This window comes from Camelus bactrianus, chromosome 25 (assembly GCF_048773025.1).
Source record: "Camelus bactrianus isolate YW-2024 breed Bactrian camel chromosome 25, ASM4877302v1, whole genome shotgun sequence".
In the NCBI taxonomy this organism is placed as follows: Eukaryota; Metazoa; Chordata; class Mammalia; order Artiodactyla; family Camelidae; genus Camelus; species Camelus bactrianus.
The window spans coordinates 3747123-3761017 of NC_133563.1; the positions used below are offsets into that span (position 1 = coordinate 3747123).

Sequence of the window (13895 nt, forward strand, 5' to 3'; positions counted from 1 at the left end):
CGCGGCAGAAGCAGAGGCTGGAGCCCGCCGGCGCCCGGCTTAGTTTCCCTCCCAGTTGCTGGCCTACTGGCTTTCCCCGCTTTGCTCGCCGTCCGGTGTGTGAGGCCGGGCACAGGACTTTGGGAGCGGGGCTCTGCGGCGGAAGGGAAGGCCCCGCAGCGGCCCCGCCTCCGCCACTCTCCAGACCCTCGCAGCGGGCGGCGGCGCACGGCTGGACCCCCAGCGGGTCGGCGCCGGGGTCCCCCTGCTCGCCCTCGCCGCCGCGCCCTCGCCGCGCTCCCGGACGCGGGCCCCGAGCGCGGGGGCGCGCGCCGCGTTGCCGTGGAAACGCCGGGGCCTGCGCGGCGGCGCGCGGGGCGGGCTCTCGGGCGCTCGGGCTCCCGGCGGCGGCTCGCGCCCCCAGCGCTCGCCAGGGCGCCTCGGAGCCCCCCTCGTTGGGCCTCTGCCCAGGGGTCTCCGGCCGCGCGCGAGGCAAGATGTTGAGGCGCAGCTTGGAAAACCGGTAACAGTTCCGGGGCCCCGGCGGGGGGTTGTGGAGCCTCTCTCCGTGGGGCCTCTGCGCCGAATTCCGGCCCTGGGCCGGGGGCCTGCACCGGCCCCGCCGCGCTCTGGGGCCCACCCCATGGGCTGCGGCGGACCCCAGAGGCCGCCCCTCCACGCTGCCCGGGCTCCGGCCGCCGCCCTGCCGCGGGCGGCGCAGACTCCTGGGGGCAGCCGGGCGTCCAGGCCGCGCAGCCCCCAGCAGCCCCAGCGCAGCGCCACCGCGGGCCAGAGACGGGCCTCTTCATGCGCCTGCACCGTGGGATGCAGGGGCCAGGCCGGGAATGGGGACCTAGAGCAGGGGCATCCGCCTTGGGAGGTGGCGGGATCTTTGAAGGGTTGCGCCTTCAAAGCTGGAGAAGTGGCCGGGAATGTTGGCATACCAAATGAACGAAAAGATGAAGCCATCACATCCCAGAGGAGAATGATTTGCTTTTTGTGTCACCTTTTTCTCTAGGGACGCTCAAACCAGACAACTGCAAGATGCTGTCACAAACGTGGAGAAGCATTTTGGAGAGCTGTGCCAAATCTTTGCTGCTTATGTGCGGAAAACTGCCAGACTGCGAGACAAAGCAGACCTCCTGGTGAATGAAATCAACGTGTATGCCTCCACAGAGACCCCACATTTAAAGCAGGGCCTGAAAAACTTTGCTGACGAGTTTGCCAAACTTCAGGATTACCGCCAAGCAGAGGTAGGGAGTGAGGTCCGCGTCGTTGTTAGGAATGGGCCCTGACGTAGTGGATGAAGGAGCCGTGAAGACGTGTAATCTGCCCAGCTGCAGCGGCGAACACACATAAACGTACATTTTCATGTCGGTAACGTTTCTGTGAGTCTATTAAAGGGAAGCTTCCTGTGATTTTGCTGTTTTCAAACTAAACTCTAGGGAGTCTTGAAGTCCTGAATTTCCCCACTTCATTTGCCAACTTTTGGCCAAGGGGTGGCTATTTACAGGGCATAGTAAACTAGTAACCTTGGGAAGAAAAGGAACATGACTTGTGTCTCGTGCGCAGGTAAGAATATTTTAAAGTATGTCTGGAGATGGAAGATGTTGGGAGTGGTAAGCGAGTGAATAAGTAATAAATGGACAAGAGAGCTTTGCTACAGCTTTCATGCTCTGGAAGGTTGGCCAGTGTTTCATTGAAAGGGGGAAAAAAAAGAGCACTGATTTATATTATGCATCAAACTAGTAGTGAAATTTTGTAGTTTTTTGTTTTGAGGCCGGGGAGGGAAGAAGGTGGTGTGATTGTTCTCCCGCTGAAAACCCATTTACTTTAATACGTCATAAGCACTTTCACTTATATTTATTATTATATATTTATTATATTATTAGGATTCAAAACGCAGGTTTAACTTGTCAGAAATTGCCAAGTTAGAGCTGCATTGCTTCCCCTGTACTTTCCTCATCAGTGCTTTTGGTCTTTTTTTAAAAGCCTTAAAACATAAATTTCAGTTATCCAAAAAAAAAAAAAGAACCCTCAAAAACAAAAAGAAGATAATGATCTTTTTGAACCTGTAACTGCTGATCATACAGAAATTTGCATAGTAATTACATTTAGGGGTGCTTTGAGGGGGAAATGTTGAGTTCTTGTCATATGATGTTTCTTCTATAATGAACAAGCAGTCTATCAGTTATACACAACTGGGAACTTACTGTTTCAAAAATAATTTATACTCACAGATAATCCTAAAATCTCACATTAGGTAATGATTTCAGTGCCCTTTTCTAGAATACCTTTATGCTATTTATCAAATAGCAAAGTGAACTGATTTACAATTGTCCTCCTTTTTATTTCCCTTGCTTACCAAATGGTGGAGGTGGTAATGAACAGTGAACAAGAAGGTAGGCTCCAAACAGGAGAACAGAAAAAAAGACTTGGATAATCCTTACACTGAGTAATCACTGTATGGATTATTTGAAATGGTATAAATTACCCTGAATATTCATGGTTTTGATTTCAGGATTCCTGATATTTAAATGCTCAATGAGAACTTGATCTTCATTTTCCTAAAATCTTTAAAAATGAAACCCTCATATTTGTTTATTGAAACTAAACAAAAATCAGTATGAAGTGATACATACTCACTCATTGTATAGACATGAATCGTCAGCAGAAGCCTTTTCCCTGTTATGAAAGTAACACATGTTCATTTTAAACAATTAAATACATGTCATCTTGTATTACCTACCCTGAAAAAGACAATTTTAATGTCCAGCAGTCATTTCTCTTATGCTGTGTTTATATACTCGCCTTTAAAAAAATCCATTTCTTTAGTGCCTTCTGCTAATGCTGTAAGAAAAGGACGAATTACTCAAAATGTGATAAAAATTGCAATGCTTAAGATTTTAATTCTAAATAAAAGAGAGATCAACCATACAGTGTGACAGCTCAGCAACACTGAGATCATTTATCTTGTTCTCTAAGATTTGATAATTTACAAATGGCTTCCCATAAAAAAAAAAAAAGAAATGCAGCTAATACCGTGGTAGTCTCTAGGCCTTTTTGCTTTTGAGGATTGTATTGCTTTAAATGTTTCCAGTATGCTATATTTTTCAGCTTCAATTTTCTTACCTGGAAAGTTGGGCTGTTACATTTCAGATATAATGCGTGTAAAACACCCATCACTCTGCTAAACACACTGAAAGTGGTAGTTGTAATAAAATCTGAGATGTCTTAAAACTTGCCCAAAAGCTTTTATTGTTACTGGACAGCTTAACAGTTTTTACTGTTTGAGTTCAGATTCTGGGTCATCAATCTCTGGTGACTATTCCTTCATTTATAAAGGTAACTGTGACATTTTAATTTAAAAATTTTTAAATGTTAATCTATATAGTAATCTGTGCACTATGTTCAAGTTAGAAAGCACAAGTTTTATTTCAGAATTTAAACTTTGATATGTCTGTGTTTCTTTTCAGTTATATTTTATAATAATTTTCAATAGGTTGAAAGACTTGAAGCCAAAGTAGTTGAACCTTTGAAAGCTTATGGAACCATTGTAAGAATGAAACGAGTAAGTAAATTCTTTTTTTTCCCTACTATTATTAGCTATTCTGGCAAAACATACGAGGTTTCCAGTAACTATCCTTTTAATAAAAGCTACAGAATTGTGTTTAGTCATGCTTTTTACATGCTCTAAAGTGTTACTTCTTAGAACTTTGAGAATAATGAAGTATTTTTATTGCACTTACTAAGTATACTACTGTAGCATCATAAAGCATCATTTGGTTTATTATGGAAACTTTAAAATATTTAATATTTATAGTCATGGACACAAATTATTTTACTAACTTAATGTAAGTGTACTTTTGTTTTAAAGCGGGCAATAAAATAAGTGTGACAAAATTTCATTCTTTTGAGGTATAATTGACATAACATTATATTAGCTTCACGTGTACAACATAACTTCAATTATTTGTAAATATTGTGAAATGATCACAGTAAGTCTGATTAACATCTGTCATAATACATAGTCACAAAAATGTTTTTCTTGTGATGAGAACTTTTAAGGTCTACTCTTGCAGCAACTTCCAGAATGCAGTAGTGTTACTAATTCTAGTCAGCATGGTGTACATTATGTTACCAAAATTCTGTGTTTTAAATCAACTTTATTGAGGTATAATTTACATGTAATGAAATTCTTGTTTTCATTTGAATTTTTTCACTGAGTTCATTGAGTTTTAACAAAGGTATGTGCACATGTAACTACCACCACAATCAAAGCTGTGTGTGTATTTATTTATAGTTTTCCACTGAAATTGTGTCATTATTTAAAAGAATACTAAACACACACACTTACACAGTCTAGGACACAAACACGCTGATCATGCAGTAGTCATGTTCCTGTGGTAGTGATGTCTGGATCAAACAAGGAGCATTCTTCCATTCTTAAAACAGAGAAGTATGTGTTTTATCTCTTAAATCAGAGATTTTCACTAACAAAAAAAAAATGCCTCTTTGCAGGATGACCTCAAAGCAACATTAACAGCAAGGAATCGAGAAGCAAAACAGTTAACTCAGTTAGAAAGAACACGTCAGCGAAACCCATCTGATCGGCACGTTATTGTATCCTTTGAGTTTTGGTCTTTAAAAAATATGTTGTAGGGTATGCAGTATAAAAATAAATATGCATAGAAATTATGCATTTCTGCTTTTAAATGTGCAAAGAATGTGAATAGAAAGCTTGAAAAGAAGCACATGCATTTACAACTTCTTACAATGGAAATTAGCTCATTTTAAAGAGCATACACAGCCTAATTCAGGCCTTATGTTGTTTTCCATGATAGATATTCAAAAAATAAAATTCACAAATGCAGATGTTTTTATAAACAATACATACAAAATTCTAAGATTTTTCACATGATAGCTAAATATTAATTATAAAATTAAAGATCTATCATTAATCCTAATATATCAATGCCCTGTCAGCCCTGCGTTTAATAAAAAGAAGGAAAAATAATTTTTTTCCCTGGTAAAATTCCTTTCATCTTCAGCAACACTTCCAGCCAAAGTTCTCCAGGAGATTCAAGGGTATAATTTGGGTCAACAGCTAGACATAAAGAGATCTAGATAGGAGTGTCTGCTGTAACAAGGTTCTTCTATTAAGAATGATCATTTCTTAAACTAGAATGTGCTTTGTTCATAACTAAACAAAAGAATAGAAAATACTGCCTGGCTGATTGCCGGCAACTGGGATGGGTGCAATTGTGTAACTTAGCCCGCTGCCTCTTTTTCTTATTCCTTCTTGAATGTCTCCTTCCTACTTCCTTAAGGTTTTTCCTACCCACCTTGGCCAGAAACCACATGGGAGTGGCTCTTTGGGGACATGTGAGGTTCCAGACCACCACCATTTCTGAGGGGAATCTCTTGAGCAGTGATTTGGGGCTATGCCAGTAGCCTGGTCCTCCTTCCTCTGTACCAAAGGTACATATGCCCAACCTTGTAACAAAAATGGACAGCCACAGGGCTGGGACTGCCCACCAGAGGCTGGGACAGAACATCTGGACAGTAGTTGAAGCCTAAGGTCTACAAACTGGAGGTGAGAGAGTCTGGGTTTTAAGCAGGTCGGACAGACCAGAGAATGCTGGAAAACTGACAGCCGTGGACCGAGGCAGGGGCTAGGGGATAGCATCAGTTTTTCAGAATCAAGCCAGAGGTCAAAATTTTGTTTTGTTTTGTTTGGAAGAGTAGAGTACATAAAGGCAGAAAAAAATGTCACATCTGCAGTCCTGAGCGGTTGGTACAATTGATTCAGGGGTATTAGTATGGACTCTCGAAGCAGAAATGAATCTGTTCCTAAGACAGAGATGTTTCTGACTTCGATGCTCTGCTGTGGAGGAGGCAGTCTTATACCACAGATGAAGTAGGTCTGTGTGCTCACAGAGGGGAAATTGCTATGCGGAGTGAAAGGATTTGAGACTTTAAGAAACGAACAGTACTTGCTGGCGGGTGGTAGATGAAGAGGCTCACGTCCCAGCTGTGACTTCTGCCTCCCTACTCTTTCCTAGCTTGGCCAACTCAACCTATCCTTCTACATTTTAAAATGAAACTGTCAATAAATGGGGAGGGAAAAGACAGGAGTCAAAAGTAAGTAGTTACAGTAAAGAATTTCATGAGTCATATGTAATAAACAATATTAGAAAAACAGTTTGCATGACAATTCTCATTAGAAAAAGGTTAACGCACATCAAATAACTGCTGGAAATGTTTTCATACTAATAAACTTTCAGAGGAGCTCTGTTTTACTTTAGAATTTCCTGTGATGAAGCTGCACTTTTAAAAATCCCAATACCAGTAATATAGAGAATTATTTTTGATTACTGGTTATGATTAAAAGTTAAGTTTGCATGGTTTTTAAAAAACTGTACAGTGTATGTAGCAGATATACACACACAGAGGTGTATGTGAAGGTTTTAAATGCTGAGTTTCTTGAGACTGTGTATCTGAAATAACCTAGTTGTAAGAGTTATTTACTCTATATTATATTTACTCTATATTATACTCAATATAGTTATAATAAAAGTACAATATAATTGCAAGTATAGAACTCTATAAGAGCATATGATTTTAATTTATTGGAGGAAATTATTCTCTTTGAAATGTATTTTTTCCTTTATGAAAAACTTCAGTCACAGGTGGGTAATAAAGTGATGTGTCAAGAGATGGATCCCTATAGTAAAACCCTTTTACTTATTTTCAATTTATGCATTTTCTTGAAAAGGATAGCAAGGGCTTAAATGTCATAACATTATGCGCGACAAAACTTTGGTTACCGCTGCAGATTTTTCCCATGGATTAACTAAATGATGATGTGACACTTTTGAGGAAACATAATACAAGCGTAGGAAATAAAAAATTATTAGAAATAATTTAATTAGAAAATTGGGCCATGTTTTTTAAAATGTCTTCGTTACTGTTTAACAAAACATTTAAAAATATTTTTGGGCAACTGTTGTCCTTAAGAGATGCTTTTTTAAAGAGAAATACATGATTAGACTGGAAGTGTTCTGCACTTTAAGTTCGGGAGCCGCTAGCTATATACATGGCTGTTGAGCTCTTGAAATGCAACTAGAGTAACCAGTTTTTAAATTTTCATTTAATTTTAATTAATTTAAATGCAGATAGCTACATGTGGATAGTGGCAGTCATTGCTGACAGATCTAGATAGTATGAGTACTTTGAAGGAAAGCATTAGACCTGTCATCTAACTTACTAGTTATCTGTATATATGTATATTTATTTTTTGTAATAAGGACTAACGAAATAGTAACACTATAATATTGTTAACTTGTAAGAATAATACACAAATAGAAACCCCATGCTGAAATAAACATTCATAGTATATATTCTACATGATTAGAATATTACAGAACTAGAAACATTTCATGCATTTGAAGAACTAGAACACTGAAAATACTTAAGTCACAGGTCTTTTGGGGGAGAAAGGGTTAAAGGGGAACGAGACAGTGAGAAGGAAAAGCAGAGTATAATAAATGGCAGAGACAGTGAAACAGGTGAAAGCAGTGGAAAATACAGAAAACTGTTTTACACTAAATCATCCAAGGGTGATATAGGGGAAAAAATGGTTTTGTATGAAGAAAGGGAAGGAATTTTGTTTTCTTTTGTTTGAGATCATGAATCATGTCACCAAATAGATTTTAAGTTCTTTATTCTGCATGTGCTTATCATATAGATCATATTATTTTATGTGGTAAAATATATTTTTGAGTGATTTATGGCAGAAAGCCAATACTGCACTGGTAACATTACCATTGTACTCAGTTGAATGGATTCTGACTTGATTTGTTTTGTATCTTTGGTTGGGGGATACTTTTATAGGCAGAAACCGAATTACAGAGAGCTACGATGGATGCTACCCGAACGACCCGGCATCTAGAGGAAACGATTGACAATTTTGAAAAGCAGAAAATAAAGGATATAAAGGTAACAAAGTAACTGTTAAGGTTCAAAATATATTTTCTAATTTTTTTTAATTTAAATTTATGACAATTTAAATTACTGATTTTGGGGGGCCATAGTTTGTTTGAAAAAGATATAAACAAAAATATATGTTATTTTCTTACGGAAACAATGGGATATGAAAGGGGCTACATCCCCAACCAGAGGCCAGATACTCAAATGTCATCACAAATATTATTTAATTGAAGGAAATTAACATTTATTATGTTTTTATGTAGCAGGCACCGTTCTAGTCACTTTACGTAAATTATCTTTTAGTCCCATGAAAGCGAGGTGGTGGTATCCATATATTACGTAAAAAAGTTAAACAGAGATATTAAGTAACTTACCTTAAGTGTCATAGCCCAAAGTCTGAACAGTGAACCAATTATGTATTTTAAAAATCTGTGTTTTCCGTCATAATACACTATCATTAATTTTATATCATAAAACTTTCTAATACCTACATATTATCAAATAAATGAACAGTGTAAGAGTAGCTGACCACATAAACTTGCAGCCACCACGATGCAGTGTCACAAGGAGAACTGCCTTATTGCAACATATCAGTACATCTGAAACCTCAGAATCAGGCCCTTGAGCAGGTCTTCAGTGACCTAGGCATCCTGGAAAGATTTGGAAGATTGCTTGTGACCATGTTGTATTCTTTAATACAAGTCCCCTAAGGTGCCTTTTTGGCCCACTGCAAATTTTCCTGGAACAACCTTTAAAGAAAACTTTTTTGTCACTTTACAACTAGTAACAAAGAAAACATCCTGCTTTCAAAAGTTAGGTTCTTATCAGTAAAATAAGCATTTTCTGCCACTTAATCATTCCTCTCTGTAATCCATGAAACAGCCTTCATTTGCCCTTTTTTTTAAAATTTCCTATCATAATTTCAAAGGACTTCAGAACTTTTGATTTTTCTGACAGCCAGGCTCAAAGGTCTAGTTTGGTCCTGAAGATCAAAAAAAATGTTAAGCCTCTCAATTCAGTCCGCACTCTGCTGTGTAGTGGTAGATCGCTACACACAGCGCTCCTCAGGAGGCTGCCCTGAGACAAACCCTTCTACTGAGGTGGGACAGCATCATGTGTTACAGTTGCTGACATCCTCTCTTAAACTGCGGGAGAAAGGAAGATTTAGATCATTAGCTTTAATCTGAAAAATGAGATTGTAGACTTGTGGGGGATGCCCGATTCATTGCTTCTTTAGTGACTAGGGGTCTGAGTCCTTGCTCTACCACCATTCCTCATGCCTGCGGTCTCCTCTTTTTCACGTGGCAATCCATATCTCTGATCTTTGGGCTCAGTTCAGTGTTCCACCTGCATGCTGGCCAACTCTGCCATGAGCATCACCAGTTACAAAACTGGGGCAGAGACGGTGAGTGTAGAATTCCCAGCTGCGATTCCTGCTACCTGGGATTTCCTGAAGCAGTAGGACATGAAGGAAGGGACTGCACGGTGCACAGAGACGAAAGGGCTTCCAAGCTTTCCTCTTTGCCCACTGTATCATGCCCCTGGAAGAGGGAAGTTCTGTGGTGACACCAAAAAAGGGAGACAAGAAAAAACCTACTTTTTAAAAAATGGAGAAAGATAATTCATATACCGTACAATTCATCCTTTTAAAATGTACAGATCAGTGGTTTTTTGTGTGTTCAGGTATGTGCAGCCATCATCAGTCGATTTTAGAACACTTTTATGACATCAGAGTGAGCCCTTGTACACGTTAACTTTTGTCTCCCTGCTCCCCAGCCCACACCCCAGGCCTAAACAAGTATCACTAAACTCATGTCTCTGAATTTGGCTGTTCTGAACATACATTTCACATGAATGGAATCATCAAATACATGTTGTTTTGTAACTGGCTTATTTCACTTAGCATGCTTTCAAGGTTTATCTATTGCAGGATGTATCGGTATCTCACTCCTTTTTGTGGCTGAATAATGTCCCATTGTATGGATAGTAACACATTTTATCTTTTCATCAGTTGATGGACTTTGGGACCGTTTCTACCTTTTGGCTATTATGATTAATGTAAATATTCATGTAAGTTTTTGCATAGATATATTTTCAATTCTCTTGGATATTTCTTTTAATTTCAGTTCAACCGTATACCTAGTTGAACTGCTGGTTCATACAGTAACTCTATCTTTAATTATGTGAGAAACTGCCAGACTGTTTTCCAAGTGGCTGCACCATTGTGCATTCCCACCAGCAGTATATGAGGGTTCCAGTTTCTCTGCACCCTCACCAATACTTGTTCATCAGACTTTTTCATCAGACCCATCTTAGTGGGTGTAGAGTGGTATCACTGTTGTTTTGATTTGCATTTCCCTGCTGGTGCTTATTGGCCATATGTTTATCTTCCTTGAAAAAATGTCTGTTCAGATCCTCAGCTTTTACTTCAATTGGGTTGTCTTTTTCTTATTGGTGTTATAAGAGTTCTTTATATAGTCTGGATACAAATCCCTTATCAGATACATGTTTTGCAGTTATTTTCTTATATTCTGTGAGTTCTTTTCACTATTTTGATGGTGTCCCTTGAGGCACAAAACTTTTTAATTTTGATGATGTCAAGTTTATTTTTTCTTCCATTGTTTGTGCTTTTAGTGTCATATCTAAGAATCCATTGCCAAATCTGAGATCATAAAGGTTTATCATTGTTCTCTTCTCACAGTGATACTTTTATAGTTCCATTTAATTTTTGTGTTATCATGTTAACTGAAGGTTAAACTTCACTCTTTTGCATGTGACTACCCAGTTGTTCCAGCACCGTTTGTGGAAAGGATTGTTCTTTCCCCATATTCTTCACACCCTTGTTGAAAATCAGTTAACATGGTTTTGCTTCTCTTTTACTGATCTATATGTCTAACCTGATGCCAGTACCAGGCTGTCTCAATTAATTAAGAGTGCTTTGTAGTTAAGTTTTAAAATCAGGGTGTGAGCGTTCTACTTTGTTCTTTTTTTAGACTGTTTTGGCTATTGTCACTGTTTCAATTCAGTACAGATTTTAGAACCAACTTGTTAGTTTCTGTAAGTCAGCTGGGACTCTGATAGGGATTGCATCAAATCTATAGATCAGTTTGGGGAGTAATGCCATCTTAAGATTATTCTTCCAATCCATGAACATGGGATGTTTTTCCGTTTACTTAAATCATCCTTAATTTCTTTTGACAATGTTTGTAATTTTCAGAGAATAAGTTTTGCTAAGTATTTTATAATTATTGATGCTATCGTAAATGAAATTGTTTATTTAATTTCATCTCAGATTGTTCATTGCAAAAGCACAGAAATGTAATTGATTTTTACATACTGATCTTCTGTCTTGCAACCTTGCAGAATTCATTTATTAGCTCTGATAGTTTTTTGCAGATTCCTTAAGATTTTCTACATACAAGATCATATCATCTGTGAAAATGTGCATTTTTAATACAGATGCACACAAGTCTAGCGAACTCCCAGTAATATGAGTTCCAGAGATCAGCACCAGAATCTGTTAGGGTTCTGACTCTCCATTCTGTATGTCTTTTCTCCTTACCGTCAAATTGTTCCTCTTCCAAGTTAGGCCTTACTTGAGATCTTTTGTTTAAGAGACAGGCATAAATCCCATACCAAAAGCCTCAAAAATCAATCAAAAAGGGTTACATTACTGCCCCCTTATTTCTAATAAAAACAATATTCAGATATTGCCATGTTTAATTTTCAAAGTAAACAAATTCTTAGAAAGTCAAAATTATTGATGCCACTCAGATTGTGGGAGAAACAGACATAGAACATTCTCATTGTCACCTGCTATCGCTACTGCTTCAGATAAGGTTAGACCCCAGGCTCCTCCTCTCACCTCCCTGCGGGCAGACATGATAAGCAGTAGTGAGTACTGCTCGGCGCTGTAGTAATTGTGTTCAAGGTGGGGTTTGATCAACAAGTCCATCTGAATTTTGGCAGCAGCTTTAATTAGCAAGGCAGCACAGTTGTCAGGAAGAGACTTTTCAAGTCTCCATAGATTTCATAGGCAAAGAATTTGTCTTTCTGAGGAAGGTTGGTATGAACTTATTGTATAGAACGTGGAAGAAAAAAATCACAGTCCTATTTGTTTCCCGTGTAATAGGAAAAGTTACCAGTTACACGGCATCAAGGGAATTCTAGACTTAAGAAAAGGACCATAACCAGAGGTCATTCCTGAGACAAACAGGAACAGGAATTCAGTAGTGGTGGCAAAGCTGCCATGAGCAAGAAACATTTCCAAAACTTAATTTTTAGAGCTTTATTTTTCTTATAAATAAATATAAAATCATCATGAATTTTTTTCATAAAATTGAGGAAAATGTAGTAATGCCACTATTCAGAAATAATTAGCGTTTTGTTTTGTATCCTCCTACTTTTCTCTATGAAATGTACACAAGATATATGGTAATAACAACAAGTATTTCTTAGACATTAACTGTGTTACACATTCTAAACATTTTATATGGATTAACTCATTTCCTCCTCACAACATCCTGAGAAAGGTAGTATGTTATTACCCCTATACAGTTATGTTTAAATGGGATACTATATTTAGCATCTCTTTCCAAAATTTAATATATCATGGACATATTTGTGCTAAAAAACAAAGATACATGTTGTCCTGTTTGCTATCCTCATAGTATTTTGCTATATAAATATATTAGTTTATTTAACCAGCCCTTATTGATGGACATCTAGATTATTTTTCAATTACAGATTTCATTGAATCATTAAACATCAGCCTTTTTGCTGGTCCAGTTTTTCTTTGGGGATAAATTACTAGAAGTGGCATTTCTGATTCAAAGAACTTACGCACTTCAAATTTGGATAGCTGTTTTTAAACTTCTGCCCACAAAACTTTAACAGTTTATTTCTACAAAGCCTTAACATGAGCACCCCCATGTAACAATGATAAGTAGCAGTATTTTTCATAATAGCAAATCTGACAGGTAAAAAATTCAGTATCATCTTAATTTGCAATTACTCCTGTCGAGGCAGAGTGCTTTGTTACATATTTACTGACACATTTTATTTCTTTACTAAATTACACTTGTCCTTAGCCTACATTTTTATTAACTATTGGCATTTTTCTTATTAATTTGTAAAAGTTCTTTATACTGAGAAAAGTTAACCCATTATACTGAAGGAAAAATGTTACAAATGTATTTTCCCATTTTGTTGCTTATTACCAAAATTTTTGCCACTTTAAAGACTCATTTTTGCTGCCAGGTCTGTTGGTCTTCTCCGTTTTGATCTCTGCCTTGGTGTCATGCTTAGGAAGGTGTTTTCATCCCCAAGATTATATAATTGTTTGCTTGTATTTTCTTCCAGTATTTATATGACTTTTTAAAATATGTTAAATATGTTCTTTTATGCAGTTGTATTTTGCATATGGGATGAGGTAGATGTCTAAAGATAATAACTACTGTTTTCAAATGGATAGAAAGTTCTCCTACATCATTTATGGAATAGCCACTACTCCGGAGAGCTGTCATTTCCCCTTTATTTGCCAGAAATGTTAACAAGACCTTTTATGACTTTGTTATATATCCTGCTTGCTAATTAAACCAGATGGAGGCTTTAACGTTGGGATAGGAGCAATTTCTAACTTAGCTGGTTTACTTCTTGAACAGTAAAAACAGCTAACTTGGGTTGAGCAGTTACTTAAGCCAGTCAGTGACCATGCTATATAGCTTTCTTGGATTGCATTTAATCCTGAAATTCATGACGTTGATACTGTTGTCTTCCCCATTGTACAGATGAGGAAAATAAGGGGAAAGAACAGATAAACTGCTTAATATTACACAGTTTATTTGTTTCACTCATGATGTGAACCCAGGTTTACCTTAATCCAGAGCCCATATTCTTAACGACTGTGCTGTCCTGCTTTGCAG

General features: G+C 38.1%; 1 protein-coding gene and 1 long non-coding RNA gene across 7 annotated transcripts in view; one reads left to right on the forward strand and one right to left on the reverse strand.

Annotated features, from left to right (window-relative positions):
* LOC123612296 (uncharacterized) overlaps window positions 1-204 on the reverse strand; it is a 165048-nt gene extending 164844 nt beyond the window's left edge. For all 5 annotated transcript variants that reach the window (XR_012502201.1, XR_012502199.1, XR_012502198.1 and 2 more), the window contains exon 1: window positions 1-204. This is a non-coding gene — a long non-coding RNA (uncharacterized LOC123612296).
* Window positions 124-13895, forward strand: part of CIBAR1 (CBY1 interacting BAR domain containing 1) — a 24319-nt gene continuing 10547 nt past the window's right edge. The window contains exons 1-6 of one of the 2 annotated variants that reach the window (XM_074352919.1): window positions 124-502; window positions 998-1232; window positions 3482-3550; window positions 4501-4602; window positions 6666-6671; window positions 7876-7980. In XM_074352919.1, coding sequence (XP_074209020.1) covers window positions 477-502; window positions 998-1232; window positions 3482-3550; window positions 4501-4602; window positions 6666-6671; window positions 7876-7980 — 543 coding nt within the window. In that variant the 5' untranslated portion in view covers window positions 124-476. The remainder of the gene's footprint in view (window positions 503-997; window positions 1233-3481; window positions 3551-4500; window positions 4603-6665; window positions 6672-7875; window positions 7981-13895) is intronic. The other variant, XM_074352920.1, reaches the window with a different exon arrangement.